This window comes from Lathyrus oleraceus, chromosome 6, assembly GCF_024323335.1.
Source record: "Lathyrus oleraceus cultivar Zhongwan6 chromosome 6, CAAS_Psat_ZW6_1.0, whole genome shotgun sequence".
Taxonomy (NCBI): Eukaryota; Viridiplantae; Streptophyta; class Magnoliopsida; order Fabales; family Fabaceae; genus Lathyrus; species Lathyrus oleraceus.
In genome coordinates this window covers 173,840,425-173,863,627 of record NC_066584.1, presented here as the reverse complement: position 1 = coordinate 173,863,627, position 23,203 = coordinate 173,840,425, and the positions used below count along the sequence as shown (strand labels likewise).

The 23,203-nt window shown below is 37.8% G+C and overlaps 1 protein-coding gene across 2 annotated transcripts; it reads left to right on the top strand.

Moving 5' to 3' along the window:
* Window positions 1–18,426: 18,426 nt before the first annotated feature.
* On the top strand, window positions 18,427–23,027 carry LOC127092083 (myosin-binding protein 7). Of its 2 annotated transcripts, none has more exons than XM_051030883.1 (4): window positions 18,427–18,741; window positions 19,129–20,445; window positions 20,951–20,997; window positions 22,607–23,027. In XM_051030883.1, exons 2-4 carry the CDS (start codon window positions 19,165–19,167, stop codon window positions 22,713–22,715), a joined length of 1,437 nt encoding a protein of 478 aa, XP_050886840.1. In that variant the 5' UTR covers window positions 18,427–18,741; window positions 19,129–19,164; the 3' UTR covers window positions 22,716–23,027. The 2 variants fall into 2 exon arrangements, with proteins under 2 accessions (XP_050886840.1, XP_050886839.1); XM_051030882.1 differs by having other exon boundaries at window positions 18,428–18,741; window positions 18,945–20,445.
* The last annotated feature ends 176 nt before the right edge of the window (window positions 23,028–23,203 follow it).

Below are 23,203 nucleotides of genomic sequence, written 5' to 3'. Positions count from 1 at the left end.
ACGCACGAGGCTTGACCTTCTTATCAAAAGCTTTCTTCATTCTTTGCTGATATAACTGACCATGACACATGGCAGTCAACCTCTTCTCTTCAATTAAATTCAACTGGTGATATCTGGTCTGACACCATTCAACTTCAGTCAACTTGGCTTCCACCAAGACACGTAATGATGGGATCTCAACCTCTACTGGGAGCACACCTTCCATGCCATAAATAAGTGAGAAAGGGGTTGCCCCTGTTGAAGTGCGGATGAATGTACGGTACCCAAAGCAAATGGGAGCATCTCATGCCAATCTTTGTATGTCACAACCATTTTCTGAATGATCTTCTTAATGTTCTTATTCGCAGCTTCAACAGCCCCATTCATCTTAGGTCTGTAGGGAGAAGAATTATGATGTGCAATCTTGAAGTCTTTGCAAAGAGCTTTCACCATATTATTGTTCAAGTTAGATCCATTATTAGTAATGATCTTACTTGGCACACCATACCGGCATATAATCTGATTCTTGATAAACCTCACAACAACTTGCTTGGTTACATTTGCATATGATGTTGTTTCAACCCACTTGGTGAAGTAATCAATAGCCACTAGAATAAAACGATGTCCATTCGAAGCTTTGGGCTCAATCATACCAATCATATCAATTCCCCACATGGAGAAGGGCCATGGAGAGGAAATGACATTCAATAGTGTCGGAGGAACATGAATCTTATCTGCATATATTTGACACTTATGGCATTTCTTTACAAACTGGCAACAGTCAGATTCCATTGTCAGCCAATAGTAACATGCTCTCAACATCTTCTTAGCCATAGCATGTCCATTGGAATGAGTACCAAAGGAACCTTCATGGACTTCAGTCATCAATAAGTTTTCTTCGTGTCTATCCACGCATCTGAGCAGACCCATATCGAAGTTTCTCTTGTAAAGAACATCACCATTCAGATAGAAGTTGCCAGTTAATCTCCTCAAAGTTTTCTTATCTTTCAAAGATGTCCCAGACGGGTAAATCTGACTTTGGAGGAAACACTTGATATCAAAATACCACGGCTTCTCATCTTTGACTTCTTCAACAACAAACACATGAGCTGGCCTATCAAGACACATCACAGTCAAATTAGGAACTTCATTCCAAAACTTCACCATAATCATTGAGGCCAACGTTTGAAGAGCATCTACCATCCGGTTTTCATCTCGAGGGATATGATGAAATTCAACCTTTGTAAAGAAAATTGAAATCCTCCTCGCATAATCTCTATATGGTATCAAACCGGGTTGATTCGTCTCCTATTCACCTTTGATCTGATTCACAACCAAAGTTGAATCTCCATAGACGTCCAAATACTTGATTCTGAGATCAATGGCCTCTTCAAGCCCCATAATGCAAGCTTCATACTCAGCCATATTATTTGTACACTTGAAAGTCAACCTAGCTGTAAATGGAAAATGCGTGCCTTGAGGAGTAATAATCACTGCCCCAATGCCATTACCATATTGATTAACATCTCCATCAAATACCATGCCCCAACGTGAACCATGCTCTGACCCTTCTTCAAGCAATGGTTCATCATAATCTTTCATTTTTAGGTACAAAATCTCTTCATCAGGAAAATCATATTGCACTGACTGATAGTCTTCAATTGGTTGGTCAGCCAAGTGGTCAGCCAAGACACTACCTTTAATTGCTTTTTGAGATCGGTATTCAATATCATACTCAGATAACAACATCTGCCAACGGGCAATCCTCCCAGTTAAAGCAGGATTTTCAAAAATATACTTGATTGGATCCATTTTGGATATCAACCAAGTAGTATGATTCAACATATATTGGCGCAGACGCTTAGCAGCCTAAGCTGATGCACAACAAGTTTTTTCAAGCATAGAATACCGAGTCTCATAGTAGGTGAACTTTTTACTGAGGTAGTAAATAACATATTATTTCTTTCCAGTTTCATCTTGCTGACCCAGAACACAACCCATACTTTCTTCAAGCACAATCAAATACATGATCAATGGCCTTTCTTCAACAGGCAGAGACAGAATCGGAGGCTTAAGCAGGTACTCCTTGATATTGTCGAAAGCTTTCTGGAAATCTTCGGTCCAATCACAAGACTGGTCTTTTCGAAGAAGCTTGAATATAGGTGCACATGTGGCAGTCATATGCGATATGAATCTTGAGATATAATTCAAGCGGCCGAGAAAACCTCTGACTTGCTTCTCAGTTTTGGGCGCAGGCATTTCTTGTATTGCTTTGACCTTGGCAGGATCAACCTCAATACCTTTCTCGCCGACAATAAAGCCCAACAACTTACCAAAACGAACACCAAATGTACACTTATTGGGATTCAAGCGGAGTTTGTATTTCCTCAAACGTTGGAATAGCTTCAACAAATGCTCGACATGTTCTTCTTCATCACTCAGTTTAGCGATCATATCATCGACATAGACTTCGATCTCTTTATGCATCAAATCATGGAAAAGGGTGGTCATTGCTCTCTGGTATGTTGCACCAGCATTCTTTAAACCGAAAGGCATCACTCTATAACAGAATGTTCCCTAGGGTGTAATGAATGTGGTCTTCTCCATATCTTCGGGTGCCATCTTGATCTGATTATAACCGGAAAATCCATCCATCAACAAAAAGACTTTGAATTTAGCTTTATTGTCTACCAACATATCAATGTGTGGCAGAGGGAGATCGTCTTTCGGACTAGCTTTGTTCAAATCTCTATAATCAACACACATGCGGACTTTTCCATCCTTCTTCGGAAAAGGCACAATATTGGCCACCCACTGCGGATACTCGGCGGTAACAAGGAAACCGACATCAATATGCTTTTGCACTTCTTCTTTGATCTTTACTACCATATCAGGATGAGTCCTCCTCAACTTATGCTTGACTGGCGGGCACTCTGGCTTCAACGGCAATCTATGCTCCACTATCTCAGAATCCAAACCAGGCATGTCTTGATAATACCAAGCAAACACATCTGAATACTCTCGGAGAAGATCAATCAACTCCTTCTTAGCCTCTGGATACAGTTGAGACCCAATCTTGACTTCACATCATCTTTGGACCCCAAGTTGACTAGCTCAATCTGCTCTTTGAACGGCTGAATGGTTTTTTCCTCATGCTCAAGTAGACGAGATAGTTCATCAGACACTTCTTCTTCAGTCTCTTCCTCAGCCTCAAAAATAGGGAAATCAAAGTTTGGAGAGGGAGTAGGATCATTGTATTCAATGGGTTTAGTAACCAACCTGCATAATAATTTGATATTTTGATTTTAGAGAAGTGAATTGTGACCAAATATTATGCAGATGGACAGTTATTATTTATTTATGTTTTTTTGTGATTACCATTTTCAGAAAAGCAAAAAGTAAAAAATAAAAACATCATAGATGTGGATGAATAGAATTGCATTTTATTGATGATAATTTGAAAATGCCCAACAATGTTCACTTCTCCCTTAGGCATAGGAGCGGAATTTTTCTTTTAAATAATGAGAAAAAGCAAATTACTTAGAACGATGGACAATAACAGGAACATCAACAGCAACCCAATTGTTGCAAGTCTTGTCATGCGTCACAAAATTGGCGCAGTCTTCATCTTCATCACCTTCGATCACAGCAGCTGAGTGTTGTTCATTACCATGGATGAACCCTCATGCGCTATGGAAACTCGGTTGCACTTCTTCAGCTTTAGCATTAGACGGCCCTTGCTGGAATCCTAATTCGGCTATATTCTTGTTCTCGGCGACTTCTACCATACGGCCCCATTGGTCTATGTTGCCTGCCTCAATAGCTCTCTGAGCGTCCTTGAAAGAAGACATGGGTGTCCCAGTTTTCTTTACCTCAGCAATAGACAAGGCTTGGAATGGAATCCCTACCTCTTCCTCAGCTTCAACGTATGAAAAGGATGACAGATGACTCACCAAAAGCGCTTTCTCTCCACCCACAATGACAAGTTTGCCATTCTTCACAAACTTCAATTTCTGGTGTAGAATGGATGTTACAGCTCCAGCTTCATGGATCCATGGCCTTCCTAAAAAACAGCTATAGGTCGGGTGGATATCCATTACTTGAAAAGTAATTTTAAAATCACTCAGACCTATCTTCACTGGAAGGTTCACTTCTCCAATGACGGTCTTGCGAGAACCATCAAAAGCTTTAACAATCACGCCACTGTACCTCATAGGGGCGTCTTGATAGGATAATCTAGAAAGAGTTGATTTAGGGAGTACATTCAGAGAGGAACCTATATCAACCAACACATTTGATAATGCATCTTCCTTGCAATTCATCGATATATGCAGTTCCAGATATTAATTTCTGCCTTCCTCAGGAAGTTCTTCATCACAAAAGCTCAAGTTGTTGCAGTAAGTGATGTTAGCCAAAATATGGTCAAACTGATCCACAGTAACATCATGCTCGACATAGGCTTGCTCCAACACTCTTTGTAATGCTTCTTTGTGCGCTTGATAATTCATTAGCAGAGACAAAACTGAAATCTTCGAAGGAGTTTGGAGCAGTTGCTCCACCATATTAAACTCGCTCTTCTTGATTAATCGTAGTACCTCATTATCATCATTAGGCTTCAATTTGGTGGATTCACCAGACTAACACATTGGAGCACTAACTGGGCTTACTGCAGGTACATCTCCCTTCTTACACTCTGAAACATCTTCTACATCCTTCGGGAAAACGGGACCGAAAACTCGACCGCTACGGGTCACCTCCATAATATCCGCAATATTCATAATAGAATTGGTCGTATGCAATGGAACCTCTTGACCATTCTCCACCATTGTAGCATTATACTGGTAAGGAACAACTCTATTGGATGCATACGGGACGGGGCCTGCTAACTGTATCACTAACGGTGATATCGATCTGTTGACGCTGTAACTATTGCAGCTATCAAACTAAATCTGGATTACATTCTCATCCATCAACTTCTGGATATATCTCTTGACGATCAAACACCCACGGGGGTTCACGCTACAAATTGCACAACCATCATGGTCGTATTCACAATCACTGATGGTACATAGGGTCATGTGCATCTCTACCAAGGACCAACGAATACGTCGCACATTGAAGACTCGGAAATTTCCTGGACAACCATCTACCATATTAATAGAGGAATTACCATGAGCGACAATGGGTTGGCTTTCACATTCGGCGCACGGTCCTCAAAGGACATCATCCCACTCTTTACACTTTTCTGGACCTCATACTTCAATGGGTAACAGTTCTCGATATCATGGTTGGGAGCTCCTTGCTGAAAGGCACAGCGGAGTTCGGCCTTATACCACCATGGAAGTGGTTCTGGAATTTGAGGCGGATTTCTTGGCTGAAGTAGGTTCTTGAGAACCAAAGACGGGTAAAGTTCGGCATATGACATAGGAATAGGGTCAAAAGAGACCTTCTTCCTCTCGAAGTTTGGTTATTGTTGATTTTTATTGGTGTTGTAGTTGTTGGTTCTTTGTTGCGGTTGTTGTTGATGTTGTTGTTGAACTGGTGTTGATTGATTGTTAGAAAATACTGGGATAACTGATGAAACTTGATGTTGATGCTGACACGGTTGCGGATTTCTTCTGACATGAGGCCTTATCTGCCTCCCTACAGATACTGCATTAGTTTCCCCTTCCTTCTTTCTGGAAAAACCACTTCCATACTACTTACTAGATGACACCTCTTCTTTAGACAAACGTCCCTCTCGGACTCCTTCCTTTAATCTCATCCCCATGTTTACCATTTCGGTAAAGTCACTGGGGGCACCGGCAATCATGCGTTCGTAATAAAACAAACTCAGGGTCTTAAGGAAAATATTGGTCATCTCTTTCTCTTCCAACGAGGGATTAATCTGAGCGGCAAGCTCTCTTCACCTTTGGGCATACTCTTTGAATGTCTCTTTGTGCTTCTGAGACATAGACCTCAACTGGTCTCTATCAGGCGCCATGTCCACATTGTACTTATACTGCTTAACAAAAGATTCACCCAAATCATTGAACGTGTGAATACTTGCATTGTCCAGTCCCATGTACCATCTCAGAGCGGCACCAGTCAAATTGTCTTGGAAGTAGTGAATTAATAACTGATCATTATCAGCTTGAGTTAACATTTTCCTGGAATACATGACAAGGTGACTAAGTGGACAGGTATTTCCCTTATACTTTTCAAAATCAGGGACTTTGAACTTCATCGGGATCTTAACGTTTGGTACCAAGTAGAGTTCAACAACACTCTTACCGAACAGGTCTTTTCCTCTCAATGTCTTCAATTCCTTACGCAACTCAAGGAAATGGTCCTTCATTTCATCCATCTTCTCATAAACAACAGGGCCTTCAGACGACTTAGAATGGTAGATGGTGTCCTCAACCCAAGGCAGGGTATGAACAACTAGAGGCGGCACAAACATGACCGGGCTAGATGTCGGTATAGGAGCAAATGTAGGTGCAAACCCTTCAGGCATAAATTCGGTGGCATTCCCCACAGGAATTTAGCAGGCATATACGAACCAGATTGAGTAGCAGCAACAGGCACAGTTGAGGTAGCAACCTCTGAGATAATGGTCCTCTGAGGAGGAGGAGTTGCGGAAGTTGGAGAAGAATGATTCTGAGCAGCTAGAACAGACTTCATCATAACAGTTAGACGAGTAATTTCATCCTTCGGTTCTTGGTTCTCTTGCTCTAAGTGTTCCATGATTCTCGGTTGATTGGCGCGAGTGTTGTATCGGTGAGTCAGCTTGGCTGAAGCACAGAAAAATAACCGATAAGACATCTGGCAGAAGAAAACCTAGTTGAAAGAAAAAATAGTTGAAAGAAAAAATAGAACTATTCAAGAATCTGCCAGAGCAATGATTCATGCAAAGAAGCTCCCTATGCACTTTTGGGCTGAAGCAATGAATACCGCGTGCTATGTTCACAACAGAGTCACCTTGAGAAAAGGAACCTCCTCCACTCTGTATGAAATATGGAAGGGTAGAAAACCCACTGTGAAGTACTTTCATATTTTTGGAAGTAAATGCTACATTCTCACAGATCGTGAACAGAGAAGGAAGCTAGATCCCAAAAGTGATGAAGGCGTATTTCTGGGATACTCCACTAACAGCAGAGCCTATAGAGTGTTCAACTACAGGACCAATGTCCTGATGGAGTCCATAAATGTCATTGTGGATGATAAAGAGGAAGGAACCGATGTCATGGAGGATGTTGAAACATTCCTTGATAGTCCAACTGACAGTCCAGTCAAGCCTGAAGAAGTACAGGAACCTCCTCCTGAATGTGAAGTAGAAGCACCCACCAAAGTGCCATCTATCAGAATTCAGAAAGACCACCCTAAGGATCTTATCATAGGGGATCCCACCAGTGGTGTAACTACTAGGTCAAGAGGAATAAACTCAAATTCCTGCTTTGTTTCCAAGGTTGAACCAAAGAATGTGAAAGAAGCCCTGACTGATGAATACTGGATCATTGCCATGCAAGAGGAACTCGAGCAGTTCACAAGGCATGAAGTATGGGAGCTGGTTCCAAGACCTGAAGGGTCCAACATCATTGGTACCAAGTGGATCTACAAAAACAAATCTGATGAGAAAGGAGTAATTACTAGAAATAAAGCAAGACTAGTAGCTCAAGGATACACTCAAGTTGAAGGAGTAGACTTTGATGAGACATTTGCTCATGTGGCTAGACTTGAGTCCATCAGATTGCTGTTGGGGGTAGCATGCATCCTGAAGTTTAAGCTATTCCAAATGGATGTGAAGAGTGCATTCTTGAATGGCTACCTGAATGAAGAAGTCTATGTGGAACAACCCAAAGGGTTCTGTGATCCTAACCAACCTGAGCATGTATACAAGTTGAAGAAAGCCTTGTATGGGTTGAAGCAAGCACCCAGAGCTTGGTATGAAAGGTTAACTGAATTTCTGACCTCAAATGGATACAGAAAGGGTGGCATAGATAAAACCTTGTTTGTGAAGGATGAAGAAGGCAAAATCATGATAGCTCAAATCTATGTTGATGATATTGTCTTTGGTGGAATGTCAGAACAAATGGTTAAAAAATTTGTGCACCAGATGCAATCTGAGTTTGAAATGAGTCTAGTGGGAGAACTGACCTATTTCCTTGGAATGCAAGTAAACCAAATGGAGGACTCTATGTTTCTCTCCCAAAGCAAGTATGCCAAGAACATAGTTAAGAAGTTTGGTATGGATCATGCCAGGCACAAGAGGACTCCAGCTCCTACTCATTTGAAGCTAACCAAAGATGATGGAGGGCCTAGTGTTGATCAATGCCTGTACAGAAGCATGATAGGTAGTCTGCTGTATCTAACTGCAAGTAGACCTGACATTTCTTATGCAGTTGGAGTGTGTGCCAGATACCAAGCAGAGCCCAAGGTGAGCCACTTGAATCAAGTCAAAAGGATTCTCAAGTACATCAATGGGACGTGTGACTATGGGATGCTGTACTCACATGGGTCTGAGCCTGTCCTATCTGGATACTGTGATGCTGATTGGGCTGGAAGTGCTGATGACAAAAAAAGCACATCAGGTGGATGTTTCTTCTTAGGAGAAAACCTCATATCGTGGTTCAGCAAGAAGCAGAACTGTGTCTCTCTGTCCACTGCAGAGGCTGAATACATAGCTGCTGGAAGCAGTTGCTCCCAACTGGTTTGGATGAAACAAATGCTCACTGAGTACAATGTCACTCAAAATGTCATGACATTGTTCTATGATAATCTCAGTGCCATCAACATCTCCAAGAATCCCATCCAACACAGCAGGACCAAACATATTGACATTAGGCACCACTTCATCAGAGATCTGGTGGAAGACAAGGTGATCACTTTGGAACATGTAGCCACGGATCTTCAACTGGCTGACATATTTACAAAGGCTCTGGATGCTACTCAGTTTGAAAACTTAAGGAGCAAACTGGGAATATGTCTCTCTGAGACCTTATAGCAACCACTGATGTTTGGGATAAATTGTTTAATATCTCTGCCTATTAAACAATTTGTACTAGGCTATGATTGGTCAACAGATCATAGCTATGCTGCTTGCAACAAGGGTGTATACAAGAGGGTAAGGAGACACCCAACAGAGAGAAGGGCTCTGTACCTGCAGGAGTTCAAGGATGCTGTTCATGCAGGAGTGGTTCTGGATGTCAGAAACAAAATCATGGCATCTGATATGGTGGTACCTACTGTAAAGCAAAAGTGGGTGATCACTTGATCGAAGCTGTGAAGCAAGATCAAGTGGATGTTAACTTGGTTGAAACTGTGAAGTAAAACCAAGTCTGGATCTCTGTCATTGTGCTCTGACTATGTTGTTGGCTTTGGCAACATTTGTGACAAAAAGGGGGAGTAATAATCACCAATACCCCTGACAAACAGAGTGGGTCTCCACAACAGACTCTCATGACAGATCTGAAGATCCCCCCCCCCTGCAGCTGATGTTGAAGTTTAGGTGCAACTTCTAATATGTGTGTGCTGCTATGTGAAGTTTTTATTTAACTTCCATGTGTGTGAGTGTGCTGCCACTCTGAGTGTATTAGCTAGTATTATTCCGCTGCTATGAACTCTGTTATGGGGATCAAAGTGTTTTAGCCAAAAATTTGCCAAAGGGGGAGTTTGTAGGTGTTTAAATTGGCTGCATTATATGGTAAAACACTAATGTCTTGACTGATGTCATGACATGTATATGTGACTACATTGTAGTTACTGCAGGACTAGCTAACACAGGATTATTGAATGCTGTGACATTCATACCTGTCAACAGATACTAAGGAACAGAAGTTCTGTTAGAACTTAGTATTCATTTCCAGTCTGGTTATCAAGGAAGAACCAGACCTGGCATAAGGCCTACTGACTGAATGTCAAACTGGATGTTGTGACATTCATCATTAACAGCAGCTGGTGAAGATTAGGCAGAGTGGTGTTCTGCTATACTTCAGCATATAACTTAGTTTGTTCTTCAAGAGAATAACAGAACTAACTTAAGGCCAAATGTGTAAATGTTAAGTTGGACACTTTGACATTTACTAATGTAAGCTGTTACTGTAGTATGGTCATTTTGATCATGTACAGGTCAGCAAATTGTACAGTCTGTTTTCTGGAAAAACAGACTCAGCATATGGACCTTGATGTCAAGCTGAATGTCGTGACATTCGTGCCTGACAGCATATGCTAAATTGTAGGTTGTTCAGTTTTCTGTTTCAGCTTTTTCTCAGGTTATTCTTTAGGGATTCAACAGCTGAGAGAAAATCCAGGAAATCAACAACCAAGCTACATTCAATGAACCTAACAAATAGCCTATTTGTTAGCAACCTAAATGTTGAATTTGAGGGAACTTGTGTGACCTAAAATTCAGGAAAATACAGGTGCAAAAGCCCAGGTGCTGCAATATAAAAAGGAAGGCATTCCTTCATTCAGTTTCGGGGATTTTGAAGCGTGAAGAGTTAGTGTGTCCATCATACTTCACTGCTGTATTTTTGTGAGTCTTGTATTAGACGTATCTTGTAAGCCAAGCCATTATCAAGTAGATGATTGCTTTGGCATAGGGTGTTCATTGAGTTGTAAGTGTTGTGTCACTCAAAGCTTTTAAGCGTGAGTGCTGTGTATCTTGATTTAAGCTGTGAAGCATAATCAAGAGTTGTTTTTGAAGTGTGACTTCAAAGTGTCTTTAATATCACTGAGGTGATTGAGGGGGAGTGAGTAGGAACTCTGATCTTAGGTTAAGATTGAAATTGCATTGGGTAGGGATTAAGTGATAAGTTGTAAACGGGTGAGTTTAGCTTTGAATTGATACTACTAATAGTGGATTTCCTCCCTGGCTTGGTAGCCCCCAGATGTAGGTCATGTTGGACTGAACTGGGTGAACAATTACTTGTGTTATTTACTGCACTTACTATTAAGTTCTGCATAATCCCTGTCTGTGCAGAATTGGATGTCATAACAACCAGTGTGACATCCAAAGTCTGATAACTAGAATTTCAAAATTCTTTGATGGAGCAAAGAGGGGACCTCCCCTATGTCGTGTATTCATTCACGACCCAAAAGTAAGTTATAGTTGACTTTTGATGCTATGACCATGAACAAAGTTGGCATAGTAATGGATCCAGCTGTCAAGTCAACTTGAATAACCCTCAGAGTGTGACCAATCTTCCCTTCATAATTTGACAAGACCATGTTATGTGGCCTTAGGTCAGTATCAAACTTGTCGATCCTTTTCAACATGAAGTGTGGCATTAAATTAACAGTTTCTCCACCATCAACTAGAATCTTGTTTGCTCCAATACTCTTAATATTTCCTCTAATGAATAAAGGTTTCAGATGGATTTTTATTCCCTCATCTGGCCTTTTTAAGAAATCATTTTGTTCTTTGACACATCCATTATTCATCACATAGTGACAAACTGGCATGTGTCGAGCCATTTATGCTTCATCAACCTCTTCATCCTCTTCGACCTTAGTCACCTGGTCATATTCCAATGGTGACACTAATACCACATTGCAATTTATACTCAATGAATATTCATCCCCTGAGTCGATATTATCTGTCAGTGTGTCATCATCTACTGTTGGTTACTCTGACAGTTTCTCCTCGGATCCTTCCCCTTTAAAGGAGAAAAGTTTTCTCTCTACTTATTTTTTCTCTTCAACTTTCTCTTTGGCTTGAGGTTGGTTACTACTTGATTCCGCCATTACATTTTCAGCCGCTTCTCTTTCAGCTTTCCTCTTTCTCTGTTGTCTTCGCCATTAAGACCTCGACATAGGATTTTTTTTCCTTTATGATTTTTGAACTTATATGTCTGCTTCCTCAACACTTGAAACTCTTTACGATAGGCTACTGAAGATCCCCTACCAACTTCAACACTTCGCCACTTATCTTGAACTTGGTCCCCTCTTTCAGCAGGTCTCACCCATTTATCCCTTAGGGAATCAACAGTTGGCTTAAATGAGGTTGACCTATTTGCTGGGAGATTTAGGCCTCTTTGTTGTTGTCTTCGAGGAATTCGTATTTTGTCGAAGACATATTATCTTCTGGTATCCTTCTAGTTTCCCATGTAACAGGATATTCGACCTCTTTCCAGATTTTCAGCAGCCTTCCTGTTGAACACATAACTGCATCTAGGGCACAACATCACTTTAAACTTCTTTTTTCTGGCAACGATGGAGGAATTTGACCAAGTTCTTATCATTCTTGGGATAAGCAACCCTCATCTGGTCCTCATTTTTCCTTGTGTTTTCTTCATCTACTTCCATGTCAGCTTCTTCACTTACTTCAAACATGTTGATCTCCAAATTAGAACTATAAGTAATCCCAACCTTATGCAAGTTGACACTAAGGCCCTCAGTAGCCTCCGTCATTTCGACTTGATGTTTGAAATCCTCAGTAGCTTCAACCATGGAACTTTCCTTACCAAGTTGTTCAATGGCCTCAATCATATGGACATCTGAAGGCTTGGTATGATGGGCATCTGCCATCTGCAGGGGATCAAAATCAATTTTAATATGGGCTTTTCCCTTATCTCTAAACTTTAACCTTCTGTCCTTGATCAAATTCTACACAAGATCCCTGAAAAGAAAGCATTGTGAGGTCTTCTGGCCTAAAAATCTCATCACACTTTGTTACGTAAAAAATGTACGTTCTCTTAGGGAGTTTACCGTTCTTTTCTGCTTTGACGAGGTTTTTCCCGTTTGAAGGTGCAAGAACTTTACAGACATAAGGTGGCTCTTGCTTTAGTTAAGCCATATCTACTTCTCCTTCATCAAAACTACTAACATCGATGTTGGCCTCTTGATCATCCTTATCCATTTCGACATATGCTACCCTCTCTTTTCTATTATTCTTAATCGCCCTAGCCTTTTCGGCATTGAGGTGTTCTACCTATCAAACCCTGTCCACCAATTGGGCCATATATCTTAAATATTGGGTATCTAGTTTCTTCCTGATGGAATAATCCAAACCACCAGCGGCCATTTCGACTAACTCATGCTCAGACACTTTTGTAAAACACCATTCCTTTAGCAAACATAACCTATTCAGATAATAATCTATTGGCTATGTACACTTGCGCTTAATGCTAGCCAATTCTTTTAGACTAATCTTCGATTGCCCCATATAAAATTGTTCATGGAACAATCTCTCCAAACAGGTCCAATCATGGATGGAGTTGGCTGGGAGAGTAGTGAACCAAGTAAAAGCATTCTTGGTAAGGTAATTGGGGAAATATATTATCCTCAAGTTTTCATTATTGGCAATGTCCCCAACATCAGTCAGATACCTTGCTATATGTTCGACAGTGGACTCGCTGGTATCGCCAGAAAATTTTGTAAATTTTGGGACCTTCCATCCCCTAGGCATATCAGTATGCAAGATATATTCAGATAATGAGGAGGTATAGTTTGGCCTGCAAAGGCCTACGTTCACTCAATTTCGTGCCATTATTCTTTCGATTATGGCAGCCAAATTATTCTCTCCTACTAAATCATCTTATTGAACTCGGTGAACCACTTCATCAGCGTCTTGGTCATGATTGACCATCATAACCCTAGGTCGCTCAACTTCCCTAGGCACTGGCTGTTCGACCACTCTGGGTTCGCCGCGTTGGCCCTGATTAACCTCCCTTATATTCGGTGTGAGTTATTGGGACTGATTAATCATTGAGTCTTCTTCCAAAGTCACTCCTTGGTTTTCCACTAGCCGTGCTGGCCGTGGTTGTGGAGCATGTCAAATTGGCGCTCATGAAGCACCAAAGAAATCTGCGATGCACGCCATTTGTGCTGCCAATTACTGATTTGTCTAGGCATTTTGCTGATTAGTTTGGATAGCATTTTGGATTAAAGGATTGAATATCGTGCCCATCAGTTGGGTGAGCATATGAATTTTCTCATGGTTGCTTTCATCCATTTGCTGCCTTAACATTGTCGCATAACTTGTAGTAAAAGTTGGCATTGGCTAGGCAAAAAATCTTGTTACCAAGGGTTGGGTAGTTCGACCAAGATTGTTGACAGTCGATCCCGACCCTTGCAATTCCGAATATGTAGTCACCGTTGGGCCAGTAAATGCTAATGCACTATTATCCAAACTCTCCATCACTGAAGTTTGCATACTGTATGGATGTTCCCGACCATCCATAGGCATTGTGAATCCAGGCACATAAGGCCTGAAATTACTCGACACTACGGGTCTTGGAGTCACTTGTTGACTCTGCGTTATCATAGGGGATAATATTGGTCCACTTTGGATACTTGACAGTATTATCGTCATACACATCATCGACGGTAACACTTCAGTCACAATCATTGCATCCGTGCTTTCCCCTGTCGTTCGATATGGTTGCTCTCCATTCGCTATTTCTGGCTATCCTACCACTTCTCAATCTCATGCAACAAAGTTTGAAAATTGTTTTTCTGTGTATGAAGAACTAATGCAATTTTTTTAAAACGCCTAAGCACAAGGGTCCCACTGGGCGTGGCAATTTGTTTACTTTGGGTTTTGGTAAACAACCGTTAGTCCTTCAAAATTGATACTTTGATTACTTGCAGGATCGACTAGATTGATCCTAGAACATATGTGCATAGTTTTCTTAAGTTTTTCTTGATAATGAGTATTCCTACACTCGTTTGTGACTTTAGAGTAATGCAAGAATAATTTATAAAGAAATAAAGAACAACTTCGACTGTAAGTATAAAGAAATGAAGAACAACTTTGACTGAAATTTAAAAGGTATGAAAATAACATTAACGTAAATGATTTGACATTTAATGAACATATTGTGATTCATACGTACATGTCACTTAGCAACTCTTTTCTCAATACACTTAGATACTTTGAGTAATATGAGTTTTGTATAGAATTGAACACCCTGAATCCTGATACGAGGACCCCTATTTATACTAAATCGATAATAACGGTAACAAATGGTCCTCTCTCCAGAGAATGACATGTTCTCGCCTGCAAGTGTTTCGCCCTTCACAAGCTTCCACGCGTCCTTCAAGAAACAGATAAGGCTAAAAAATAGTTAATCAACCTTATCTCAAATTATTTTGTCGAAGTCGTTATCATACTAGGTCAAAAATATTCTAAGTCCTAGAATGATATCACCCTGTAGAAATGAAGACCTCTTCGCCAAATCTAGTCAAAATCTCATCAAGATTTTCTTAGTCGAACTCGACTTATCTTCTCCAAATATTTCCTTCATCTTTTCTTTGACATCTTAAATCCTTCTTAGCGTCGAAATTCCAGCTAACACCCTAGATTCCATCTCCCTTATATCCTTAATCTTCATTTTAGGATTATTTTTTTGAGGAATTTTGAATCCTCTTACTCAACCACTTTGTAGTCATCAACTTGACATTATAATTTTCACTACAACTGTGGATGTCAACTACTTTCCTAAGTTGCCAAGATCCATCCTCGGGCAACTTGGCACAACATGCTTCTCATCCACAACCCTCTTTACATCTATCTATAACCCTTCTTGTGTCATTTTTAAAATCACACCTGACACTAAAATATGTTCCTAACTCCCACTTATAATTAGCAGTGTCTTTATGCAACTTGAAAATTGGATACTTCTTCTTAGCTGTTTCATTGTTCTTATCACTTTCACATACATTTTCCAACTTTTGACTCCCATTAACTTCCTCTTTGTGTTCTTCCCACTTGTGTTTATTTTTATTACTAGTACCCTCATGAGCATTATCATAGTCAATTATATTATTTAGTTCCTCATCCACAAAATCATCACTATCATCAGAGTCATCAAATGCAATTTCCAGTGCACTATCATACTTAAAGCTCACATCCCCACTATCATCAAAACTTACATAACCAATAATGCCACCCTCATTCATCACACATGCATTGCCCTTATTAGTGTCCAACCCACCATGCACCTCACCATCTTGCCCCTCACATTCTTGAACACCACCATCATGCACATAATCATGTTATCCTTCACATTCTTGAACACCACCATGGTACACATCACTATCTCGTCCCTCACCTTCCTGAACACCACCACCCTGCACATGAAAATCCTATCCCTCGCCATCCAACACCTCACAACCCTTTCTACCGCTTCTTCATAAAGTTTAGCAAGCAAATCTTCTTCCTCCTCAAGATTTATAATGTCCTCAAGATTTAATTCTTATTCCTCAAGAGGATCTTCATAAAACTCAGGTTCAGACACGTCATGTTGTATATAAATATCAACACTTGAATGCACCTTACAAAGATATACAATATCTAATGCACCTTTTACATAAGTCAAAACAATCATCTAAAATGTTGGGTCATTATACCTTATCGTATATTTTCCTATAACCCAGTTCCTTCACTATACCTACAAACTCAAAATAACTCAATTTCTCAACATAAAATCCTAAGAACAGTTGAACAAGGAAAACTCTAAAATCTAAATTAGAGATGGGATGCAAACTACTAACCTATTAAAAAACGGAATCTTCAAATGCGCCATCGCCCTCTTGTTTCCCAGAAAACGCTTTTCTCAACTTCGATTTCACCTAAGTACTCATTCTCTTAGATGCTTCCATCGTCTTCTCCATGAGTTATTCCTCTATTAGGGCTTTGTAAGAGGAATAATGAATAAGAGAAACAAGCCTTTCCCTTTAATCAACAAAATGTGCAATGTTTTCTTTAATCTGATCTCCATATCAACGTCAAGTGTATATGACGTATCAACTACATTTGACTTTGATTACCGGGACTAACAGAAAGGATAAATGTGACATCATATGAAGAATTAATGAATCAAATTGATTTTTTTTAAAGTTAAAAGACAAAAATGGACCCCACAATATAGAAAAGACGGAAAATGATATTTTACCTTGATTTTATATTAGAAAGTCAAACTTTTGTGAATTTTATTTTATAATGACTATAAAAATTATTTAAAAATGTTTTGAAGGATTAAAAAATATTTTTCTTTTCAGAGAATATATTTTTTAAATTTATAGAAGAAAAATAAATATATAACACTTTATAATAAGAGAAATTATAAGTTGACACGTATCAAAATAGCATGACTCTTATAATAATTCACAATTTTTATTTTATTATTCAATGTAAACACGAGTCAATATTCACTTTTGCACCATCTTTATATATATATATATATATATATATATATATATATATATATATATATATATATATATATATATATATATATATATATATATATATATATATATATATATATATATATATATATATATATATATATATATATATGAGACTTAAAATTTTTTTTTTCTAAATCTTGTTTCTAGAATATATTTTTTCAACTTTTATATATTCTCAATTTTAAAAAGTAGTAAATCATAAGCTTCATACACTGCACGTTGAGCTCAGTGTAATCATGAATCCCATGTTTTGAATTGAAAGTCTCCAAAAGTCCCATGGTTTACAAACTTAACTTTGAATAAACTTTAATCCACAAAAATAACTATCCATTTACTTTTATTTCAAAACAAAAACAATTTGAAATATCACTCATATAGAGATTCTCGATTAATATCGGAAATTGAATCCAAAACTTGTAAGTATACAATACGAATCAATAGGCTTTTTACAGAATTTTCATTCGATTAAATATTTAGGGCATGTTTGAAATGCATCTTAAAAACTCTTTTTTAGTTTTTGAAAATTTAAAATTTAAAAACTTGTTTGAATATAATATTTTGCAAAAGTGTTTTTAAAAACTTTTTTCTATTTTTCAGTTTTTAAAAGTAAAAAAGTGAAACAGTTTAATTGTGTTTTATTTCTCACTTTTTAATTTTTAGTATTATAAAACTTGAAGAAAAAATATAAAAAATTTATAATTTTCATAAATAACATTAATGTGATTTTAAAAGATTAGATTTTCAAACAAGTTTTTTCATTTTCATATTTTTAAAATAGTTTTTAAAAATTATTTTATCAAACAATTTTTTTGTTAATTTTCTTCTTAAAAATAGTTTTTTAAAATAGATTTGAAAAACAAATTTTAAGAACTAAAATTGGAAAGTGTTTCAAACAGGCCCTTAGTTTTTTGGGCCTAACTTTCAATAAAAAATATCAAATATATATTTTAAATTTCAAAATCAGATAGAATTTAATAATTTTCCAAACAGTTTACAAACAATAGAAAATAGAAAAAAGATAACTTTAATAAATTTAGTAAAGAATAAAAAATAGTAATATATTTAAAAAAAGAAAAGAAAATCTAAATAGTAAAAAAAATAGTTGTAAAAATCTTAGTAATTCCAACAAGTTCTCTCTATAGAAACCAGATCACTCCTTCAATCATCCATTCTCCACCGTTCATCTTACCCAATAAAAAACATTACACGAAAATTCTTGATAAAAAACAAAAATCCTAAAAACAACAATTTCCGAGGAAAAAAATAATTAGGGCTTTCAAATAATAAAAGTCCCATACTTATTTTCTTCCTTCATTTTTCTTCCTTCAATTTTCGTTCCCACCAAACAACGTTCCCGCTCCTTCATTCATAGACTTTCTTTCCAAGAAAACGTTAATTTCATCTTTTTCGAGTTTTCTCCAATTCGTAGCTACAGCTTATTTATTTATTTTTTCTTTTTTTTTTATTTGGTAATTTTTTTTTCCGGCTTGACTGAACTTTTTGGGAGAAAATCGATTACCGTTTTCCGCTCCCGGCGACTCTTTCGCCGCCGGCTGCTTTTGATTCGACGACCGCTTCTCGTTCACGGTGAGTTTCTCTATTTGATAATTTCAATTTTCGTTGGTAGAAAGTTTCTTCTGTTAGGTTTTTAGGTTTTTCGTATGAGGTGAAATTAAAGAGAATCAAATGTACTTTTTTTAATGAAAAGTTTGTAGTATATTTGGAATTGCATTATTGTGAATATATTTTTGTTGATATATATATATATATATATATATATTTGGTTTTAGGTATACTTTTTTGTGTGATTTGTTGATTTGCTGGAGAAGGTGGCGACATGAACGCAGGGAGTGAAAATGGTTGATGTTTTGAAAGGAAATTAGAATAATCATATTTCTGAAGGTTTTTGTTTTGTTACCTGATTTGTCATTTGTCATTTGTTGAAACCATTGGCGATTCTTGGATTGTTGAAAGGCTTTGATTTTGAGTATTTACTGGAGATTTTGATCTATGGATTCGGGGGCGGTTCCATCTTCTAGGGATTTGTTGAAATGTTGCAATTGCGCGTGTAGTTGTTGTTCTATGGTGGATCAATATTCTGGGACTTGGATGCGTTCGGTTAAACGGAAGCTAGATGAATTTAAGATGGATTGCCAGTTATCGGTTGCGCGGGTTGAGATTGGGAATGAATGTATAGCTTTACGTGAGATGGTTAGCACGCAACAGAAAACTATTCAAGATATGAATGAGGAGTTGGAGGAGGAGAGAAATTCCTCGTCCACGGCTGCGAACGAGGCAATGTCGATGATCTTGAGGTTGCAGAGGGAAAAGGCGGAGATTCAAATGGAAGCTCGTCAGTTCAAGCGTTTTGCGGAGGAGAAAATGATGCATGATCAAGAGGAGCTTATGTCGTTGGAGGATTTGTTGTATAAGAGAGAGCAGATAATTCAGTCGCTTACGTGTGAGGTTCAGGCTTACAAGCACAGGATGATGAGTTTCGGGTACTCTGAGGATGAGGTTGAGGGTGATCAATACGACATTCCACCCTACGAATACCCTCCTTTAAAATGTAATGTCATGCATAATGGCATGGATGGTGATAATGACGATACTGATGTTGAGAAATATGTATTCAGTGATACTCCTAACGACCGTTTGAGGAACTTGGAGAATCGAATTTCTAAAATGGAGAAAAGTCCCACTTACAGCCAGGCGGATGGGGATTTTATGGGAAAAAATGTTCTAGAGAAAGTAGTGGTTGGACCATCTCCAAGTTTGACGAGGAGGCATTCGAGGAAAGTTTCCTCTGAAACAGGTCTTGAGTTCCCTACAGAGTCTCCGAAGAACAATAGCAACTCTAAGAAAGATGATTTCTCTCAGCCAGAGGATCATTTCAATTTGAAGAAGGTAGATAATGCTTCAGAAGGTGATGATACGAGTGACCGAATTTATACAATTGACTCTGTTCATTCTGGGGCAGAGAATAATGGCTTTACAGGTTCCAAACCTGGATCTTTTGAAGATTACACAAGCATTCCAAAGGAATCAGGGAATCATCATGCTGATTTTGAGGATCCCTATATAAGGAAGCTTTACATGAGGCTTCAGGCACTTGAGGCTGATAGGGAATCAATGAGGCAGGCAATCATTTCAATGAGCACAGATAAAGCACAGGTTGTGTTACTGAAGGAAATAGCTCAGCATTTGTGCAAAGAGATGACACCGCAAAGAAAAATGACTACGAGCAAACCATATATGACTGCAAGATATCCATTAATGTCAGTTTTTAAGGTATTTAATAAATCAAACTAGTTACTATCAATGCGATGCACATGTTTCTGCCATTTATTTAATACAGGAACAGACACATCCTATTTAATTTATCTTTTAGGTTGTATCTTAAGTTTACTTTGAGATGATATTTTTCCTCATTCTTCATATCGTTGTTTGCCTTTCAGCAAACTAACTTTTTGTTTCTAATTTTACAAACATGCCTTAATTGCAGGATGATTTATGAAGGAAATGAATGAAAAAAATAGTGTTATTTAATGCCAGAAATAATTGATGTTGACTGTTTATCCTTTTGTTCACTCTGAGGGATCAATGTCCCTACATGTAACATTTTGTTGGTTACTGTAGGCTTTACCCTTGTATACAAAAAATACTCGGATCTACTGTTTGTGTCTCATATGGCAATGCATGCAGTTTTTTACGTATTCGATAACTGATACAGTAATTACATTTCATGAAAGATTTTGAAATGGAACTCACACGATTTCATCTTTTTTGTGTTCAGTGGATCACATCAATTGTTTTTTGGAGAAAGAAAGCTCATGAAAGCAAGTAAGTGACTGTAACATTTTTTTTCCTGATAACTTAGCACATACTTTATCACAAAATTGTTTGTAATTTTGTCATTGTTAATAACTCTGTAGTCTAGTGAAGTGAGGGAAAAATGATATGTCATTCTCACAACGAATTTACCATTGAAATCTTTTTATAGAGAAGGTAGTTCTTTTGAACTCTAGTGGCCTATGCTTGTAAGTTATTTCCAAGAGAAAGCATAACTCCTACAATAAAATATTAAACATTCAGCCATGTCATCGAAGGTAATCTTTTAAGGCTCACTCACCATTTGCCTTCTAAACGAGGTTGTCAAAATCGAGATCTTACATAAGATCGAGAGAGAATAGCAAGATCGTAAAGTATAAAATTGTGGTTAAGATCGGAAGATCCTATCCAATTATTTTTGTAAGATCGAGATGGGGTAACAAGATCGTACAACATAAGATCACAATAAAAATCTTAACATCCTACTAAAATGTAAAAATAATAGTATATATTTAAAGTATTTTTACATGATATATGTTAGTAGGCAAGTGTATCCGTGACAAAATGACTCTTTTTCATATTCTTTAGACATGTATGATTGAGTTTTTATACTTTATTACTACCACATGGAACATTTGTTAGACATTAGGGACATATTTGGTTAATTACTAGGATTTTATCATAAGTGAATTAGTTAAAACAAATCCTACAAGTGAGATGTTTATTTGCTGAACAGTAATTGTTGTGCCTCTGCATCTTGTCATCCCTCACTTTTAATGGTGGTGGCCTGAAAATGACCAATCATGCCCGAAATCGGAAAAGATCGCACAAAATCAATGATTTTACAATTTTTTTTTCTCAATTTGGCTGCAACACGCGATTCTTCATAAGATCGAGATTGTTGGGGGTGAGTGAGATTGTAAAATCTTAAAATTTTAAGAGCTAGATTGAGATGTTGACAACCATGATTTCAGTCTCTGGCTTTGACTTTCAAAGTGTTTATCATATTCTCTTTATAAATTAGTTTCCACGTCCTAACACAAGCGACATCAATTCTGTTAGTTTTGAAAGAAAAAACTCTTACTATATACTTCCTTGTTATGGAACTTCTTTGATGGTTTTTGAGAATTGGCGATTCCATACTGATGCAGTTCCATCAAAGCATTGACATAATATTTAAATAGCAATTTCACTGTGAGAGGTTGTCTGTTAATTATGCTTCCTGGTTTAAAACAAAACAGATGCCCGTTGAAACTACCCTATAAAAATATCACCAAGGTTCAGTTTGATGATGTCTGTTATAGTATTTCTTAGAAAATTTCTAACAATACATTCTGTAACACATTTTTACTATAATTGAAATTCAAATGAGTCTCAGTATTTTGGAAATTGGTCCCACTTAATCATGCAGGTCTCATAAATTTGACTAGACTCATGATTTCAACCAATAGAACAATGTGTTAGAAAGAGAGTGTTGGAAAATATCTTGTTGTATGAAATTCAACCAAATGAAATGTTTGTCATGTATATTTCCTAGAATGATGATGCTTGAGAAGAAAATATTTATCGTATTTTAGTCTGCAAAAATGTTCATCATCTGAAATGCTTGTGACTGCTGTAGGTATATGTTCGGGCTACCGGCCGACAGTATGGGCTTGCTGCTGCTCCTTGACAAAAGAACACATGCAAGACCATGGAGATGTATTTCAAGTACACAAGTGGGAGATTAGTTCTCCATTTTCAAATTTGGGAGCACCAACTGAATTTTATAGTTAACACTAAAAATACAATGATTTTTTAACTGTTTTTTCTCCCCATATCCTTCTTGCTGGAAAAAGGGATGTGTATTGTGCAGTGTTCTTTTATTCCTTTTCATTTGAAATTGAAATTAATTTGTTGGTTGATTTAAACTTGGATTTTACATGTCATATGAGCATCCTCTCATATGGTTGGTCGTTGGACAATCTTCTCCTGTACATAACTTATTGTTGGAAGTTCTCTCATGCTTCATTCAATGCCTATTTTCAACCTCGATTGTTCCACATCTTCAGTGCAAAACTGACAATCTTGCATATTATCTATCTATTATTCTTTTTGAAAATTTTCTTTTTGTTATTATACTAGTAATTTAAATTGTTCAAGGTGTATAAGTGTATATATTATGAGGTTAAGGATTAGTTACTGGATGAGTGCGGCACAGTAATTAAGCCTTTTGGTG

Coding starts and splice junctions, on each gene's coding strand:
- LOC127092083 (XM_051030883.1), top strand. CDS start 19,165: ATGGATTCGGGGGCGGTTCCATCTTCTAGGGATTTGTTGAAATGTTGC. Junction 20,446..20,950: donor CATTAATGTCAGTTTTTAAG/GTATTTAATAAA, acceptor TTTTGTGTTCAG/TGGATCACATCAATTGTTTT. Junction 20,998..22,606: donor AAGAAAGCTCATGAAAGCAA/GTAAGTGACTGT, acceptor TGACTGCTGTAG/GTATATGTTCGGGCTACCGG.